The sequence below is a fragment of the Anomaloglossus baeobatrachus genome, chromosome 7 (genome assembly GCF_048569485.1).
Source record: "Anomaloglossus baeobatrachus isolate aAnoBae1 chromosome 7, aAnoBae1.hap1, whole genome shotgun sequence".
NCBI lineage: Eukaryota > Metazoa > Chordata > Amphibia > Anura > Aromobatidae > Anomaloglossus > Anomaloglossus baeobatrachus.
The window spans coordinates 9,384,580-9,399,784 of record NC_134359.1 but is presented as its reverse complement, the minus strand read 5'-3'; the positions used below and the strand labels follow the sequence as shown (position 1 = coordinate 9,399,784).

At 43.5% G+C, this 15,205-nt stretch overlaps 1 protein-coding gene across 1 annotated transcript in view; it reads right to left on the bottom strand.

The window, feature by feature from the left end:
- Positions 1 to 565: 565 nt before the first annotated feature.
- Positions 566 to 15,205, bottom strand: part of TFCP2L1 (transcription factor CP2 like 1) — a 41,265-nt gene continuing 26,625 nt past the window's right edge. The window contains exons 8-16 of the mRNA XM_075317019.1: positions 14,952 to 15,043; positions 14,633 to 14,681; positions 10,853 to 10,906; positions 10,668 to 10,761; positions 7,464 to 7,554; positions 7,277 to 7,377; positions 6,481 to 6,623; positions 3,797 to 3,848; positions 566 to 2,866 (exon numbers count right to left, since the gene is read on the bottom strand). Coding sequence (XP_075173134.1) covers positions 2,829 to 2,866; positions 3,797 to 3,848; positions 6,481 to 6,623; positions 7,277 to 7,377; positions 7,464 to 7,554; positions 10,668 to 10,761; positions 10,853 to 10,906; positions 14,633 to 14,681; positions 14,952 to 15,043 — 714 coding nt within the window. The 3' untranslated portion in view covers positions 566 to 2,828. The remainder of the gene's footprint in view (positions 2,867 to 3,796; positions 3,849 to 6,480; positions 6,624 to 7,276; positions 7,378 to 7,463; positions 7,555 to 10,667; positions 10,762 to 10,852; positions 10,907 to 14,632; positions 14,682 to 14,951; positions 15,044 to 15,205) is intronic.

Below are 15,205 nucleotides of genomic sequence, written 5' to 3'. Positions count from 1 at the left end.
AAATTACATTACAAAACCAGAATGGGTCTGGAATAAACGCGATTGGGGCTGATATACAGCAGTTAACCCCATCATGAAAAGTAATGGGACGGTGGATGTGGCCATAATACCGCACATGTGCTTTAGATGTGTTGGTTAAGTGTCTACATTGATGAAGGGGCGCTCAGCCATTCGATAAATGTAAAATCTGCTAATCACCACTGCGCACACCTCATCGGCTTTATGGGTTTTCGTCAAAGTCCCCGCTCCTTTCTCAGAAAGTTGTGTATGAAGTTTTATCACCAGCCATGGACTCTGGCTGCAGCGGCATCATGTTCCTTTTCACGTCAGATTTTACAGGAAAATTCATTTACAACATTCAGAGTATAAAATCTTTTATATTGTAGAGTCATGAGAAGTGTCAGCGAGCAAATATCCAGGAGCATTCAGCCAATGAGGCCAACGCTGAGTATATGGGCGCCGCAGCCTTCAGCACTTTACAAGCGCTTACGCTTTCAACCTTCCTAATACACAGGTTTCACATTTCAGTCTAGTTTTTGCACTGCACAATAAAAGGCTCAGACGGTTTTTTCTTTTGTACAAAGAGGTTTATTTGCATTTAATACAGATTCCAGTTGTAGTATGTTCTTGTACAAGATCAGTAGCCAGTGCAAAATATGCTTCATCCATTACATGTACAAAAAAAGAAAAGATATGGGGAAAAAAAGAAAAATAGGATTACAAATTGGCAGTAATGGTTCAGTCATCGGTCCATTCAGCAGTTCAGACACTCCAATCTCATTGCATAGAAAGTTCTGATTTAATACACAAGAAGCTCCTAAGCAAATAGCTTTAGAAACCCTACCCCCCAGGCACCGTAATACAAAACATGTGTCACTAGGAAAGACTCACAAGACAAAAATCAATCATTACAACGGCCAATCACCTTCACCTCTCGTCCCACACAGAAAAAAAGGACTAAATGAGACAAGGCACAGACCATCAAGATCCAGCCCCAAGTCACCCCCTCCACCCGCAGATCAATGCTCAGACCAGCTGAGGCCCTCCCACATCCTAAAAGGAGAAAAGAAAAAACAAGCAACACCTTGATCCACTTTTAGCAGTTACATTCCTGGAATTATATTTTGCCCGTCATTTCTCTTTTGCAGCAGATTTATTGCCTTTTTTTGGCTCTTTGGATATGAAGCAATATTTAAATCATCGATCAGTCGTTTTCCCAGCTCCTGTCTCACCTATGAAACTATCCCTTTAAGTCTTGTCCCATCCAAATTTAAACTATAATGAAGGACATTGTTAAAGGAGGATCCCGCGTCTCTGTTGTAGCATGTGAATGCGCGGCTGGTTCAGGCGCTTGCTCCGTGTCACAGACTGTCAATAGATGTTATGGGATACATCCAATTCCAACATACAAGTTCCAAACAAAGCGATATAAAGCGAATGCTACATCTCAGAAAATCATTCATACAGGGGAAAAAAATGAAACAGAATCTTTCATGGAAGTTTCCATTCTAGACACACAATAAATAGTACTGAGGATTATATGCCACCCGGGTGCAATTAGGTCCAGCACATCACAGGGTATTTGTGGCACCGATGTCGTGATGCCCAGTGAGGCCACAACACCAGCCATGAACCCACCATGATGTACACGCTTTGGTAATGTGACTGGTGTCTCACCATCTTGAGCCAATTCTAAAGGCCAAGGTATAATGTGCAGTGGTGGAAAAACCTTACCACCAAAAAGCTCACATTTCTAAATGATCGTAACTGTAGCAGTAATGCAACATAAAATAATAAAACTATTACACATCTGCAGCATCCATGTTTCTTGCCACCTGCCCTGTCTGACTATTACACACCACCAGCTTCAGTCAGCATCAAAATGGGGGAGGATGGCAATGGGGGCGATTCTGCAAGGCAAAAATCCCAAAGCTACATTCTGCAAGCTACCAGCAGTTTGTAAAACCTCAAGCGGAAATTTTACTTTTCTTTTTTTATTTTTTTTATTTTTACTGACGGTGGCAGCAAGCCTTTACCAATCAATGAAATCAAGAAAAGAGCCGCGCCAGGTATAAGACTCAAGTGTAAGAGATGTCAGTGTAGTACATCATATTATACAGTGTAAATCAATGACCACTGAGCTACAAGAACCCCGACCTGTGTAGTGTCCAGTACCAAGAGGAATAATTGTGCGACAGACTCTGCAAAAGGTACAAAGCGGCTACAAAAATGGGAAGAAAAATATTACACAGCAATGAAATAATTCCCATGTCATGTATATACAGCACTGGCATGAACATTACATTTATTTGTGGTCTTTACAATCAAGTGTTTATAGTGGATCTATATGTTGACGTCATCCTGACCGCACCCAACATACAGCGACACCGGCAGAGGGACGGCGTCCTACAGCGGACATGACTGGGCTGTGGAGCCAACCTGGATGGCACCATAAATCCTATACAAGTACAGTTCATTGTCAGCAAAGGATCCTGAGTGTTTTACATAGAATGACATGGAGACCGATCCATATACATGGGTCCAGTGTTTGGAAAGTTTCAGGTATTTACATCACAGGTCGTAGATATGAATGCAAGTAGAGGTTCACATATTTACATCTGTACAATTCACAGTGCAGCCATGAGGAGTCCACAAGACGCCCCTCGGGCACTGGGTCTAAAATCCTAAGGATTTTCCTATACAAATTCTGCATTGCTGTTTTATGTTGCTACATAATCGACAAGGGCACTTAGTTTGTGCAGCGGCTGGTTAAGACTCCGATCGGATGGCAATAAGGCTCAGTCTTCATCCTGACAAATTGTGGGATTTCACTTGAGGATGACGTGATAACCGACATCATTCTCTGCTGCAAAACAGGAAACATACCCAACAATTAACAAAAGCAACTATGGAGGACCTACAATGAACATCACCCAGGGCTCAGAAGACCTAGAACAGACACCACCCCCGCAGGGCTCAGAGGACCTACAACGACCATCATTAGGGGGCTCAGAGGACCTACAAAACGACCATCATTAGGGGGCTCAGAGGACCTACAACGACCATTATTAGGGGGCTCAGAGGACCTACAACGACCATCATTAGGGGGCTCAGAGGACCTACAAAACGACCATCATTAGGGGGCTCAGAGGACCTACAACGACCATTATTAGGGGGCTCAGAGGACCTACAACGACCATCATTAGGGGGCTCAGAGGACCTACAACGACGATCATCAGGGGCTCAGAGGACCTACAACAATCATCAGGGGCTCAGAGGTCCTACAATAACCACCGCCCGGGGTTAAGAAGACCTACCACGACCACTACCCGTGGTTCAGAGGATATAAAAAGATTACCATCCATGGCTCAGAGGACCCATAATGTCCACCGTCAGGGGCTCAGAGGACGCACAACAACCACCATCTGGGGCTCAAAGGACCTAACACAACAATCAGGGCCTCAGAGGACCTACAAACGACCATCATCTGTAGCTCAGGGGACCTACCACGATCACTATCCATGGCTCAGAGGACCTACAACGACCACCATCTGGGGCTCCGAGGACCTACAAACGACCACCATCTGTGGCTCAGAGGACCTACCATGACCACCACCCATGGCTCAAAGGACCCACGACATCTGCCACCCCTGGCTCAGAGGACCCACAACGTCCACCAACCAGGGCTCAGGGGACCTACAATGACCATCACTCATGGCTCTGAGGACCCACAACGTCCACCACCTGGGACTAAGAGGACCTACAATGGCCACCGCCAATAGCTCAGAGGACTTACCTTTCAGAGTGCTGAGGATAAAGCAGGATTCATCTGGGAAGTTCTGCACCATCTAAAGAGAAATGTGAGGGCAATTATAAAAATTCCCATTTTCAAAATTTAAACCCCACAAATAGTCTGTAGGGAAACCCTACCCCCACTATTAGGGAGCAGGGCTTATGTACAAAGTTATTTCATGTATTATATGAGCCTACAAAGAAACTTTATAAATATTTTCCATGTCCTATCGGAACACAATGAATCCCTTAAGATGGTCTGATCTTCCTGCTGGTTCAGTCAGTAAAACGCATGATCTGATGGTTGATGGTAGACGTGAAGCAAGAGTTTGGATGTGAAATATTAATGCTGCCATGTAAACCGCTCACCCCAGAATCTCAGACATTAAACCCCTTGGCACACCTCGGACAAAAACTACTTCTGTGCCGGGGACTTCATGGATGGAGTGGGCTCAGGAGCGATGTTACACAGCTGGCACCTGCCCGTAACAGCAACCACCAGAGCGAGCATTGATTACTGCTGTCAATCACTGACAGACAATTATTGAAAAAGAAGTAATCGCGAATGCACACGAGCTCATCGCCCCCTCCCCCAAACCCTTCACACCACCGAGATCAATCCAGGGCCCCGCTGAAGGAGACCACCAATTACACTACATTCTGCAATACAGTGCATACAACAAGCAAAGCATCACAATTCATGTTCCAGAATATTACTAAATAATAAAAGGTTTCTAAATTAAATTTCCAAACACCATCATTTTTAAATATTTTCAACCATATATTTGGATTTTATGGATGTATTAATACCAGAACTTTACAGAAATCCAGCACTCAATTTTGATTGAATATAGAAGAAATTCTTTATTTGAACAAGCAATTGTGTAAAAATAATATTTGACGTTTCGGTCAAACGACCTTCATCAGATTACACAGCGCTGTGAAGATAGTGAGAATCAATGGTTAAGATAGAAAACTGCCTCTCCGGGTCCGTGGTGCCTATGTAACAATGTAACATAGAAAACTGCCTCTCCGGGTCCGTGGTGCCTATGTAACATAGGCACCACGGACCCGGAGAGGCAGTTTTCTATGTTACATTGTTACATAGGCACCACGGACCCGGAGAGGCAGTTTTCTATGTTACATTGTTACATAGGCACCACGGACCCGGAGAGGCAGTTTTCTATGTTACATTGTTACATAGGCACCACGGACCCGGAGAGGCAGTTTTCTATGTAACAATGTAACATAGAAAACTGCCTCTCCGGCTCCGTGGTGCCTATGTAACATAGGCACCACGGACCCGGAGAGGCAGTTTTCTATGTTACATTGTTACATAGGCACCACGGACCCGGAGAGGCAGTTTTCTATGTTACATTGTTACATAGGCACAACGGGCCCGGAGAGGCAGTTTTCTATGTTACATTGTTACATAGGCACCACGGACCCGGAGAGGCAGTTTTCTATCTTAACCATTGATTCTCACTATCTTCACAGCGCTGTGTAATCTGATGAAGGTCGTTTGACCGAAACGTCAAATATTATTTTTACACAATTGCTTGTTCAAATAAAGAATTTCTTCTATATTCAACCAAAATTGAGTGCTGGATTTCTGGAATTTTTTGACACAGGGGTTGGACCCTATCCAGGCACCATCATTTTGTTGGAGTGCCGCATTTCTACACACCATTAATACCAAAACTAATATAAAAGTATTATCACCTACAAGAAAGCCTGCGGAGACACCATCACATGTTTCTCAACGCTGGCAGGAAACTAGCCAGGTCTTTCACCGGGAAGGAACAACCATGGGAAGGGCAGTCTCCAGTCAAGGAGACCACCTATGCCAAACATGGTTTCCTGCCAGGGTTGAGAAACATGTGACGGTGTCTCCGCAGGCTTTCTTGTTTTGAATATGTCCCAGGGGGCATTGCTCTAGAATCACTGCGTTGAGAAACACGTGATGGTGTCTCTGCGGTGCTGGAAACTGTATTTCTGGCATAATATATTATATATATATATATATATATATATATATATATATATATATATATATATATATATATATATATAATAAATATATTATGCCAGAAATGCAGTTTCACACTTCACAATGATGTCAGTGATCAAAAGAAAATCCCATACAGGTTTGGTACAAATCTGGAAATTTATGATAATAATAACATGGCAAATCCAAAGTATAAAAAAAACAAAACAAAAAAACCCCAAAAAACTAAAGTTGTAAAACGAGAGGGGTCATTCAAAACCTACAACTCCTTGCAAACACAAAACAAAAAAATAAAAAGAAAAAGAAAGCACAAACAAAAGAAAACAACAAAAAAACCCTGCCTTTGTCCTTAAGAAGTTAAAGTCTATTGAACTTTGTGTTTCGAGCTCATAGTGCACGAGTATATAGTTTCATCTTGTACAACCGCACCTCAGGCCCTCCGGCGTCATTCTCACCGTCACCCACTGCCTGACATACAACTCAGCATCCATTACGGTGTCATTCATCATATGAACTTCATGCGGCTGACTGTGGGGGACATTCCTGGCATACTGTCACAGGTCACAAGTCAAAAGTAGAAGGCTCAGATTTTTAAAGCTGAATTTCCCTTTAGACATCATTTTGCAATTTACATGATCTGGGTGTGTAGGATCACAGAAATCCAGATCACAAATGCTCACCTCTGTGCTTACAACCACATGGATTCCAGTTGGTCCCTGTCTATAAATCTGATTGATTTGCTGGGGGGAGATTGTATACAGGTTTGCTATCTTCTCCAATAATTCCAAGGCTGTCAGATCTTCCAAGAATAATGCATGGTACACTGCAGGGAGAGCTCAGGGTTAGCTGGGCTTGCCAGCAGACAAAAGTGACATGGCAGGCGATTATAAAACAGACTTAAAAAAAACACAAAACAAAAAACAACCAACAAATGTAAAAAAACAAAAAGCTTCTAGTGGAAATTGACAATTTCTGTCTGCGCAATACACAAGTCTCGTACTGCAGATACAAGACTTTTTGGGGAATTAGGCATGTGCTATATGCTCAGAAAAACAGGTTTGGCAGGAAAAACAGACCCTGAAACAACACCCCTAGAATCAGGAGATAAGATGTCTGATGAACTTGTTTCACATTCCCCGGTGACAGATCAGTCACTAGGTGCAAGTTCTGAAGATGTCTCGACACGAGCCACACTGGGCTGACACGGCTCAGACCGCAGGGAAAAGTTACAATATGGACGGCACCAAGACGGATCAACTCCATATAGACATCGCCATCACACTTCTAGAATGTTTTCCCTCGCATCAATTGTTACTAATTATGACTATTTGCTACACATGATCAAGGAGGACTCTGTTAGAAATGAGCCTCACAAATAAAACCAGCACATGGAAAGAATACAAAAACAAACATTTTTTTTGCTAAAATGCTTTATAAAACAATCCACTAAGAAGTGAGTATGAAGCAGCCACGTACCGCACACGGCAGAGTCGCTGGCTTCTCGCTTGTGCTGCTGGACAGTTCTGTTCTGCTCAGATTCATGGCAGACGTATATGGTGAGCCTGGGCCTCACATTCCTGCAGAAAGACACATGATATTCATCACCTGCAGCTATAAATCCTGCTGATCGCTGAATTCCAGGTTACAGGAGACTTGTACCAACCTTCCCTTCACCGCATTAAAGAGCCGGATGCCATCAGCCGGGCCACACACTTGCATGAAATCTTCTTTGGTCATCTTTAGTAAGTCAGCACCTGGAGATTGACGGTAAAATGTCAGCTATGCAGTAAGCTCATGTAATCCGTTAATAGATGGAAATCTAATCACTAGATGATCGTTATTATAATGTATGGGAAGGTGCGGTCCTGCAATCCTCTCCAGCAGTCTTGTTCCACCTGTCTACCCAAATGTTGAGGAACCTGAACCATAAATACATGCGAGTTTTCAGAGGCTTCTCCAGATGCCAGGGATGTTCTGCCAGGAACACTCCTATTCCGCTAATAAGAGAGACTTCAGAGGAATGGGAAAGCTTCACACTAACAACATGCAGCAGACACGCATCACGTAGATCAGGGGTCTCAAACTCAGCTGGGTGTATGGGCCGCATATAGAAAAAAAAAAATGAGGGGGGCCGCATTATTTGCAGGACAAAGTGAACATTTTTAATGAATCCATGTTTTTTTTCTATACATCTTGGATCACTTTTGTAAACATTTTTCGCTTGTTTATTATAACAAACGTGTACTTTTTTTGTTAAGTTTATATACAGAAAAGCATTTTTAATGTAAATAAAAAAAGTCATGCTTTAGGATTTTTTTTTTTTTTTTACATTTTATCACCTTCTTGTAATTGTTTTACAATTAGCAGCATCATATAGTAATCTTAGCCAAAATCTTGTAGTAATGTGCCCATCCGTGTGCCCTGTAGTAAGGTGCTCATCCTTGTGGTATTGTGCCCAGTAGTATAGTGCCCATCCTTGTGCCCTGTAGTATTGTGCCCAGTAATATTGTTCCAATCCTTGTAGTATTGTGCTCATCCTTGTAGTATTGTGCTCTGTAGTATTCTGCCAATTCCCGTAGTATTGTGGCCATCCCTGTAGTATTGTGCCCATCCCTGTAGTATTGTGGCCATCCCTGTAGTATTGTGGCCATCCCTGTAGTATTGTGGCCATCCCTGTAGTATTGTGCCCATCCCTGTAGTATTGTGCCCATCCCTGTAGTATTGTGCCCATCCCTGTAGTATTGTGCCCATCCCTGTAGTATTCAGCCCATCCCTGTAGTATTGTGGCCATCCCTGTAGTATTGTGGCCATCCCTGTAGTATTGTGGCCATCCCTGTAGTATTGTGGCCATCCCTGTAGTATTTTGCCCATCCCTGTAGTATTTTGCCCATCCCTGTAGTATTTTGCCCATCCCTGTAGTATTCAGCCCATCCCTGTAGTATTCTGCCCATCCCTGTAGTATTCTGCCCATCCCTGTAGTATTGTGGCCATCCCTGTAGTATTGTGGCCATCCCTGTAGTATTCTGCCCACCCTTGTAGTATTGTGGCCATCCCTGTAGTATTGTGGCCATCCCTGTAGTATTCTGCCCATCCCTGTAGTATTCAGCCCATCCCTGTAGTATTGTGGCCATCCCTGTAGTATTGTGGCCATCCCTGTAGTATTGTGGCCATCCCTGTAGTATTGTGGCCATCCCTGTAGTATTTTGCCCATCCCTGTAGTATTTTGCCCATCCCTGTAGTATTTTGCCCATCCCTGTAGTATTCAGCCCATCCCTGTAGTATTCTGCCCATCCCTGTAGTATTGTGGCCATCCCTGTAGTATTGTGGCCATCCCTGTAGTATTCTGCCCACCCTTGTAGTATTGTGGCCATCCCTGTAGTATTGTGGCCATCCCTGTAGTATTCTGCCCATCCCTGTAGTATTGTGGCCATCCCTGTAGTATTGTGGCCATCCCTGTAGTATTGTGGCCATCCCTGTAGTATTGTGGCCATCCCTGTAGTATTCTGCCCACCCTTGTAGTATTGTGGCCATCCCTGTAGTATTGTGGCCATCCCTGTAGTATTCTGCCCACCCTTGTAGTATTGTGGCCATCCCTGTAGTATTGTGGCCATCCCTGTAGTATTCTGCCCACCCTTGTAGTATTGTGGCCATCCCTGTAGTATTCTGCCCATCCTTTAGTAATACGCAAACAAAAAAAAAATTCTCCTCACCTTTCCTCCGTTCCCTGTGTGCCCACGATCAGTACTTGCAGAGTTTTGGATGCAGCATGCTTCAGCTGCGTCCAAAACCCTGCTATGTATGGTAAAAGCACAGTGGGCATGGGATTTCTAAAAATCCCATGCCCACTGTGTGTGTACGGCCCGCAGTGAAAACGGAACTGCGGTGTGGCGTCCAGAGGCCGCAGCATGTGAATTTATGCTGCGGCGTCTGAAGCGTCCTCCCTAGGCAGAGCACAGCGAGGAGACCGCAGCGGCCCGAACCCCTGATCGCAGGCACGGGCAGCTGCGGTCTCCTAATCTTGAGCACGTACCTTACCTGCTTGTCGCGGCCCGTGATGATCGCGGCTCTGTGCTGAGGGTCGGCGCCGGCAGAAACTTCACTGCATTTGAATCCATTTGCGGTGCAGCGCAGAGGAGCTGTGTCTGGACCAATGGCTGCTGCCTGCCAATCAGATGCAAGGAAGTGACGTCGCTGTATGACGTCACCTCCTTGCATCTGATTGGCAGGCAGCAGCAGCAACTGGGATAGAACTGACAGCTCCTTGCGCGGCACCGCAGATGGATTCAAATGCAAGTTCCTGCCGGCGCCGACCCTCAGCATAGAGCCGCGATTTGTCACGGGGTCTGCGGGCCGCAACAAACAGCCTCAGGGGCCGCATGCGGCCCGCGGGCCGCGTGTTTGAGACCCCTGACGTAGATGTCGTGTGATTATCAGGGTTTGGCTGCTCCTCACACCTCCGACTTATCAGACTTGTCCATCACCAGCCCAAAGCAATACAACATTGGAGACGCACAGTTAAATCATCTTAAACATAAGTGGCCCTAAAAATGTATCCATAGTTGGGTTTCCATAAGATAATACATCCGCTAAAAGCCCAAGTTCACCTCTGAACACCAATGCACAATATATTTTGTAAAATAAAGAATTTTTAATCTAGGGCTGTACACACAAGTCTGCCAGTTATTGAAGACCGTCAGTAAAATTGCAGACAGGCCTAACACTTAACCGTTTAGAAATGTGGTTTTACCCATGAAATAACTGTGTAATTGCTGAAAAGCAACAAAACAGCGCAGGGAAAGTTAAAAGGTGGGTAACCCCATAATATTATAGCACCTACACAACGAGACTCCGGAGAGACTGCACCTACCACAGAAGCTGGACAGCAGCCGGCAGTACTGGGGGAATCTATTGCGCTGAAGCCACTGCTGAACGTCTTGGATGGTCGCCGAAGGCAGAAGATGCTGTTAGGAGCACAGACAATAAGTGATGTTTCCACCAAAAAAAAACAAAAACAAACCCCTCCCCCACAGAAATAGAGAGCTGGAAAATTACCTTTCCTTTTTCCTCTGGGTTCCACGTCTCATTGTGAAATCCTGGAACTGGTTTCTACAGAAGAGAAACATTGTTCAAGGCAAAAATGTAACAAAACTTGACTATGTATAACAGGCCGCACTATATTAAAGAGGCTCTGCAGCGGATACAGGGGGCTACCAGATCCCCTCTACTACGGACACTTACACAATCGCCACTCCTGCGCTGGATAAATACTGGGTTCAGAGGTACAACTATGAAAGGATCCCACCAGATCAAATATCACCAGATCAAATATCACCAGATCAAAAGTGGCCAGATTTTGCTGTTATTCCTGATGTTGCCCCTAGGATTTTTTTTAAACCACCATATGGTTCCTGATACATAGGCCTTTATGTTGAATGCTAATTTTTATGGTCCTTACCAAGGGTTGGTGCTCACAGGATAGTCATACCGAGAAGACTAAATAAATGCCGCCAGAGAATATTTGCACTAAATAAAAAAAAGGCCACATCTTGGAAACTGCATGGCGGATTAAAAGGTTAACCTCTTCATCCCCAGGCTGTTTTCACCTTCATGATCGGACCATTTGTTCGCTCCTGACCACTGTCACTTTGACAGGTAATAACTCGGGAGCTTCAACGGATCCCAGTGATTCTGAAACGTTTTTTTTCATGACATATTGTACTTTATAACAGTGATAGATTTAGGACAATATTTTTTTTTGTTTATTTATGAAAATATCGCAGTTTTTAAACTGTATTTTTCTGCCCTTAAACCATAGTTACGTCACACAAAATAGTTAATAAATTACATTTCCCACTTGTCTACGTTACATCAGCGCAATTTTTTTTAATCCATTTTTTCTTTGTTAGGAAGTTAGAAGGGTTCATAGTTTATCAGCAATTTCTCATTTTTCTAACTTTTTTTTTTTAGGGACCAAATGACGTTTGAATAGACTGATCGGCCTACATGTCAGAAAATACCCAAAAGTGACACCAATCTAAAAACTGCACCCCTCACACTGCTCAAAACCACATTCAAGAAGAGTATTAACCTTTAGGAGCTTCACAAGAACTAAAGCAATAGGGAAGGAATAAAGTGAAAATTTTACTTCCCCCCCCCCACAAAAAAAAATAATAAATGTTATTTTAGCCCCAACTTTACATTTTCTGTAACAAGAGAAAATGCACATACATGTTGCTGTGCAATTTCTCCTGAGTGCGCAGGTACCCCACATGTGGTGGAAATCTACTGTTTGGGCACACGGTAGATCTTGGAAGGAATGGAGCGCCATATGAATTTCAGAACGCAAAATTATCTGGAATATATAGCAGACGCTATGTTGCGTTTGTAGAGCCCCTGATGAGCCTAAACAGTGGAGCTCCCCCACAAGTGACCCTGTTTTGGAAACTAGACCCCTCAAGGAATTTAACTAGAAGTTTGCTGAGAACCTTGAAGCTCCAGATGCTTCACAGAATTTTATAACGTTGAGCTGTGAAAATGTAAAAATACATTTTTAACCACAAAAATGTTGATTTAACTGCCAATTTTTCAAATTCACTAGGGTAAAAAGGACATAATGGGCCATAAAATTTGTTGTGCAATTGCAACTACTTTTGAGGCACAGTACAAAATGAAGACGGGAATGAGCGCCATATTAGAGTGCAGATTTAGCTGAAATGATTTGCAGGTGCCATGTCACATTGGCAGAGCCCCTAGGGTGTCCGAGCAGCAGAAACCCCCACAAGTGACCCCATTTTACAAACTACACCACTCATTGAATTCATCTAGGGTTGCAGTGATTATAGTACATAAAACATTGTTCGTTAAAAATGACTTAGTGACCAAATGTAGAACTGGTGGAGGAAGGTTGAACTAGATGGACCTAGGTCTGTTTTTCAACCTAAGTAACTATGTAACTATGTAAATAGACACCACAGGTGTGTCACAAAATTTTATACTAATGGGTGATGAAAAATAAATTAAATTTTTTACCACTAAAATGTTCTTTTAACCCCAGATTAACAATTTTCACAAGGGGATTAAGAAAAAAAAAAAAAAAAGAAAAAAAAAGACCCCATAATGTGTTTCCCAATTTCCCCTGAACGTGGCAATACCCCACATGTGACTGTGCAGTACTGTTTGGCTACACCCCAAGGCTTGGGAGGGAAGGAGCGTCATTTAATTTTTGGAGCACAAATTTTCCTAGAATAGTTTGTGGACTCCATTTGCAGAGCCCCCAAGTGCCAAAACAAAAAAAAATCCCTTCAAGGGACATTTTGGAAATTACGCCTCTGGGAATTCATCTACGGGTGTAGTGACAATTTAGTCTCAGGAAAACACCCATGGTGTCAATTGCAGGGAATGTTGCACAATTAAACATTGCAAATAAGCCCTTGTGGTGCCCAGTACATTGTAGTGCACCCATACTTTGTGCTCATGCTTCTGGAGACCTGCACCCAGTAGACAAGTGGGTTCTCCTCACTGCAATAAGGCCAAACATGTGGACACAAACTGTGGTTTAGGCACATTGTGGGGTGCAGAAAGGAGGGGGCATTTGGATTTTGGAGAGCAGACTTTGCTGGATGTCTTCTTTTTTTGGGAAGGGGAAATAGCGTTTTTCCAGAGCCTTTGTGCTACCAGTAACGTGGAAGCCCCCTATATTTCCGTTAACAGATGACGGACCTGAGTGGGGACTTGTGTTTTTGTGGGTTGAGTTGAATACTATTTGGGGTATAGAACATTTTGCATCAGTTCACATTTATCATTCTCTATACTGAGTGCTTACATTGGGGTTTCCATCTACATCTCCGAAATATGTCATTCAGGTGAATCCCTCGATGGATCCATTCACTATAATGAAGCAGCAGTTACTCCGAACTCAGTTTGGCCTCTGTTCAGCGGTGTCCATCTTTTCCAAGATGAACAAAACTGTTGATGACCGCACTTTTGTGCACCTTTAAAAAGACATGCAAAAAGATGGACACCACAGGAAAAACAGGCCAGATGTGAGGTCAAAGTGTCTCCCTCTGCCTCATTACAGTAGATATTCTGCTGGAAATTTTGTCTGAATCATGTTTTTTCAGAGATTTACACATAATCCCCAGTGTAAGCGCTCAACCTAGAGCACAGGATAAATATGAACCGCGCTGTACTGCAATCTTTGGGAGGTAGAATGAAATTACATGAGAGGAAAAGCTTGTTACTTACTTTGTGAGAGGTCCTCTTTAAAGCTATTTAGGCAGAATGACGAAGCTTTTCTGCTTTTTGCTGGTGGTGTGAAGTTTTGGGACTTTGAAGTGTAAGGCTGTGTGCACACACTCTGTTTTTATTGTGTTTGTTCCGCTTTTGAGAGCATTTTGTCACAATACTGCATGCAAATGCATATGCCAGCAAAGTCAATGATAATCCTGAAGTTTTGTGCACATGTTGCTTTTTTTTTCCACTTGCAGATTTGGTGCAGAAATATATCTGCCGCATATCAATTCTTTCAGCGATTGTCCACTATAGAAAGCATAGAAAACGCATGCAAAAAAAATTGGAGCGTTTTTACTGCTAAGAGATGCAAAAATGGTGCAGAAATTTCGGGAGCCAAATGCTCAACGTGTGCACATAGCCTTAGAATTGTGATATCAACTGATGTGATCGCTCTCACAACACAGCAATATTGCACGAAAACTGCAGCCAACATTAAACCTACTCTCTACTGAGAAGTATCCGCAACAGCAGAAAGCCAGGATCCAGCGTGATACAATGTTCCTTTCTATGCTAAAGGTTACACATATTTTACATACTTACATTGTTTCGCAGTGTAGGAGTTTCCACCTGAGGCGTTGGAGAACAGTTGCTAAAAAAAAAAGGGGCAAAAAAAAAAAGCACAGTATAATCAAATCGTATCCAGACTGAAGAGCAGAAGTAAAATACAAGTAAGCAGATACATGCTGCTGTCCACAGGAGCGGTGCTGAAAACCTGCTGACTCAGCCGGAGCCCAGCACCTGCTCAGACGGAAGAATAACACAGGCCGATGCGTCCTACTGACTAGTGAAAGCAGCCGCTCTCCACAAGTGTTATTATACCAAAATACAAATACTAGAAGAAAAAAAAATGAACCCATACCCGTCGCCGATGCTGAAGCTGTTTGGTGAGCTGTTGTATCCAGGAGAAGAGGAGCTGTTGGACTGATAAGGCAGATCTGGCCAAGGCGAACACTGAAACAGACGTTACACAGCGTCAAACTCTCGTCTGGTGCGGAGACGCTATTTTACAAGGAAAGTTTGTAAAGTTGCAGAAGTTTTCACAAGACAGTTGGCAAAGGAGCCTTACGATTACTCACCAAGTCCTCGGCCATCAGTGAATACATCACAATATCT